Source organism: Sinocyclocheilus anshuiensis, unplaced genomic scaffold (assembly GCF_001515605.1).
Source record: "Sinocyclocheilus anshuiensis isolate Anshui unplaced genomic scaffold, SAMN03320099.WGS_v1.1 scaffold199, whole genome shotgun sequence".
NCBI lineage: Eukaryota > Metazoa > Chordata > Actinopteri > Cypriniformes > Cyprinidae > Sinocyclocheilus > Sinocyclocheilus anshuiensis.
In genome coordinates, this window is record NW_015552582.1 from 1,004,876 (window position 1) to 1,009,494 (window position 4,619).

At 36.2% G+C, this 4,619-nt stretch overlaps 2 protein-coding genes across 3 annotated transcripts in view; one reads left to right on the top strand and one right to left on the bottom strand.

Annotated features, from left to right (window-relative positions):
* Positions 1 to 2,054, top strand: part of LOC107665350 (glycoprotein integral membrane protein 1-like) — a 5,570-nt gene extending 3,516 nt beyond the window's left edge. The window contains exons 7-8 of the mRNA XM_016456188.1: positions 780 to 943; positions 1,110 to 2,054. Of these exons, the coding sequence (XP_016311674.1) occupies positions 780 to 943; positions 1,110 to 1,221 (276 nt within the window). The 3' untranslated portion in view covers positions 1,222 to 2,054. The remainder of the gene's footprint in view (positions 1 to 779; positions 944 to 1,109) is intronic.
* LOC107665349 (katanin p60 ATPase-containing subunit A1-like) overlaps positions 1,279 to 4,619 on the bottom strand; it is a 12,843-nt gene continuing 9,502 nt past the window's right edge. For both annotated transcript variants that reach the window (XM_016456185.1, XM_016456186.1), the window contains exons 10-11: positions 3,105 to 3,231; positions 1,279 to 3,014 (exon numbers count right to left, since the gene is read on the bottom strand). In XM_016456185.1, the coding sequence (XP_016311671.1) occupies positions 2,816 to 3,014; positions 3,105 to 3,231 (326 nt within the window). In that variant the 3' untranslated portion in view covers positions 1,279 to 2,815. The remainder of the gene's footprint in view (positions 3,015 to 3,104; positions 3,232 to 4,619) is intronic.

The following is a 4,619-nucleotide window of genomic DNA, read 5'->3' on the forward strand; positions in this document are numbered from 1 at the left end:
TTATTTTTGTGTATGTATGTGTGTGTGTGTGTATGTATATGTATGTGTGTGTGTATATATATATATATATATGCATGCCATGGTATGTCTGAATACTTGATTCTGATTGGCTGGCAGGTGTTGATTAAATTAGTTTAACTGCACAGGTAGTTCCAGGTCAGTTTAATCACGTTCTATATTAATGCGCTTCCTATAAACATTGGTAACCATAGTAACATACACCATGGCGCAGGTAGGCTACTTCACACACACATTTCTTTGTTGTACAAGTTGTAACTGATGAAAATAACCGTCATTTTTATCGTTCCGGTCAAATATTGCAGCACAAATATTATTAACATCTTTAATATGTGAATGCTGGCAAATGACCATGGCATAAGCGGGGTAATCAACAGCTAGCTGTGCATTAAACGATTTGAATGCACTTCGCGGAGGCAACCACCCTCCGCTGCGCGTCGGGTGGTTCTTCGCCTCCACGTCGTGCACTCAAATTGTTTAATGCACAGCTAGCCGTTGATTATCCCTTACATGTATGTATATATGTGTATATGTATGACAATATTACTGTTTTTGCTGTATTTTTTATCAAAAAAAATTCAGATTTGGTGAGCACGAGAGACCTAAAACATCTTGCTGTCCTCAAACCTTTGAATGTCTATAATTGAGAATAAAAATATTATTAAATTTTTCAAACTAGTCACTCTGGATGACCTTAATTTGTCACATGTTCTGTTTCGCAAGTGTCATGTTCCTCATGTTATGTTATTGTGTTTGGGCAGGTGGCATGTCAGTGGGTCGAGGGCCTGAGAGATAAACTGAGGCGCTTCTGGTCTGATTCTGTCCCGCTCTTCTTCTTGATCATGTGGGTGGTGGTGGTTGGTGTTGCAGGTTCAGCTGTCATCATTAAGATCCTGGATCTTCTGTTCCCATCCTGTGAACACAGGTACAACCTGCACCGACCTGTTACTGTCCTTCTCAACAGGCCCTGTATCAAATGCATGGCCATTTGGTACTGCAAACTTAAACACAGCTGGATTGGCATACAGGGTAGTTTGCTGAATAACAAGTCTAAATAATAATAATACATGTTTCTTTTCTGTCTTTCTTAGGGGATTCTTTCATCTGAATCCAGAGACTCTGATGCCAGATGATGAAAAACAGAGGCTAATAGATAACATGGATGAAGAAACGACAGAAAAAAGCATTTCGATAGAAAAGTGATGGATGTGTTCTCATCAGTTTGGTTATGTGGTTTTATTTGGTCGTCAATACCAATGATTTCAATGTAGCACTTTAAAAGAAAAAAATATTCCCCAACATTTCCTAATGAAACAGATTTCTATTTTCACATCTGCGTCTGTTTAACAGCATAATTAGCAAATTATTATTTGTATTTTTCCCTACATTGTGAGGTGGAATGGTTAAGGTGCACAAATTTAAATAAGCACAGTCCCTGAAACGTCCCTGCCTATTCCCCACTAAAGTGGATGTTTTATGCGAATACTAGGAATTGATATTGCCTCTTGTATGGAAATGACATTGTATCATTACAACTAAAGGGTATAGCACTAAAAAAATGGACATAATTCATTAAAGTTAATGTAAAGAACCATCAAAAATTATTTTCAACTCTCCATTTTATTTAAATGGATTATTTCTTATTTCTCATTGGGGGTCTTTTTAAATGGTCTGTATGAAATTTTCATCCAGGTTGCTTAATGTTGTTTAACGTTAATATTCATGTTGCTTCAGATATTGCCTGTTACACTAAGCATGTATGCCAGCAATACATTTCAACTTCGACCTGCTTTAGATGAATGAAATGAAGACTTCTATACTTTGGCCTGAGCAATCGGTCAACGTATTCCTCATTACAATATTTAATTAATTTCAAGCATTGTACTTCAACGTTTTAAACCCTTCAACAGGGTGCTTACAATTCATTGTTGCCCTGTCATTGTCTGTTAATGAAATCAGTAGTTTTCTGTCATTCGGATGCATGTTATGACTTGTTTTTCTTCACAGTTTGTTACATGAGTAAATCCTGCACAAATGAGTTTGTCTTAGTGAGTCTTTTTCCAATTAAAAAAATATTTATTCAACAAAATATATAATTTTACAAATTGATCATGGCAATGGAATGTCACTAATGAAAAGAAACCAGTAACCGGTTCTATCGTGTTTATAAAAGTCAAGTGCTAGACACACCTTTAAGATACTCATTGTTTTATCACTATTAAGACAATTGTCCAATGCTGGAAACTTTGGCCTTTAGATCAACCACAGTGGCACAAGTGCAGTAAACCAATTAGCTTGCATAGCTTTTCACCTCAAGTAGCATTTGGAGACAATAGAGAAGAGGATTTGCTGGTCTTTGGTCATTGGCAGTGATTTTACAAGACAAAACAAGCAGCCCATTCCTATGTCCACAACCTCAGTAATTGTCTGTACACACTACAGTATGGCAACACATGGGGCTGTTATAAGGGCACCAAAACTAGTTTTTCAGACTCCAGCATTCTGGATTTACTGGATAATTAGTGCAGCCTTCATCCTTACAAATTCATTTTAAGGAGAAAACTTAACCTGTATCCAGCTTCTGTAGATGTAAAACCAATTCTACTACTATTAAATATTAAACTATTACTATGAATCTGTACTCTCATACACACCTCATGTAAGGCAAGACTTGTCACCCTTTGAATTCAGTTTGGTTCAGGGTGGAAATGCTCTGAGATTTAGTGAATCTGGCACTCAGTCTTTCAAAGTGCTAACGACGACTGTAAGGAGGAACAATCAAGGTTCTTTGGGATCATCAGCAGGAGCCAAACTCCGCTATCCACTTGTCATATTTTTCTAGGTCAGCAGCACATACAGACTTGGACACTTTCGTCAGTGCCGTCTCAAAGTCCTCCATTGTGGTGGGCATGTGCATCTCATCTTTTGACAAGTTTCGTATCTCCTCAGGGCTCAAACCCTCAATCCGCCTTCTCATTGCCATTAGGGATGCATCTCTGCAATTATTCAAAAACAACAAATCACTTCTAGAATTGTGGCACTTTAAACATTGAAAATAATTTCAGGTTCCACACAAAGGGCTGCACCTGCAAACGTTGGTGATGTCAGCACCAGAGTATCCCTCCATCTGCTCAGCGATCTTGTCCATGTTGACATCATTGGCCAGCTCAAGCTCCTTCAGACTGATCTTGAGTAACTCCACTCTTCCTTTAGCTACAGTAATACAAATTATGATTTAAATACTTCCATTATGTTTATGTATCTTGAGCTGGGGTGTATTAAAGGTGGGGTAAGTGATTTCTGGTAGCCAATGTTGACATTTGAAATCACCAAAACAAACACGCCCCAACCCCAAAACGGTATCGCCCCTAATTTGATAGCTCCGCCCCACACATACGTACGCAACCCAGGTAACGATTAGTTCTGTGAAACAAAGCAAAACCAATGTTACACCGTGTCTACACCGGACGCAAGTGGCGCGGCACGACAAAATACTATAGAACTCATTATAATCAGTGATACTGTCTACACCATAGATATATATATATATCAGGGTTTCTGCAGACATGAACAAGTTAAATTTAAGACTTTTTAAGACCTTTTTAATACCAACTTATATGAAATTTAAGACCTAAACCTGTAATGGAAATACACATTTTATTATATACATATATGTAATATTTAATGTGTATAAATTAAAAAGAAAACAAAATATCATTGCTGTAATAAATATTTATTACTAAGATATACAGTGAACTTTTCATGTCAGCAGACAATATTCCATACAAAATATCCCTGCAAAATAACTGCATCACTGAGATTTTTGGTGGAGTAAACAATTTATTCTGAAGCAATATTTTCATCAGTGTTCTATCAGCTTTTACATACTTAAATCTGCATATTTACCTTTACAAAGTCCTATTTTTAACCTTTTTAGATGCATCATCTTACATGTATACACTATAGGGCTGCTACCAGTCAGATTAAATAATTTACACTGCAAATAACAATAATTACAACTGCAACAAATAATGTTATGAGATTAATGTTTTAAATGCATTTATGAATATACAAATAAGAAATGTTGAGGGGAAAAATGCATACTTTTCAACAAACTTCTCAACTGAACTACCAGTAAGTGACGGTAAGTCACTTAATGAGTGAGTATTGAGTCATTCATTCAACTGATTGAGTCGTGGACAGCGGACTCCTAAAGATTTTGATATTATTCATATTCTGTGTGGTGGTGAATATTTTGTGCAGACAGAAATTAATATTTTCCAATAAGTTTAAATAGATTTTTATATTTTATGGGCATTTGGCATTTTATAAAGCCATTTTTTCTAAAAGTGTTAGAAAAATACTTGACATCTTTTGAGTCAAATTCTTACATTTAATCAGTCAGTTTGAATAACAATACATTTTGGCTGTTACCAAGCAAATTAATTCAGTATCAACAAAATTCATCTTTGCAGTGCGGAGGAAAGACAGAAGCTGCATCTGCCCAGATAGCACACATACGTCTGAAAGATGTCTGTTAAAGATTGCTTCATCTGGAAAGCATCTGCTGTGTACAAACATCTGATAGACATCTTTAAGAT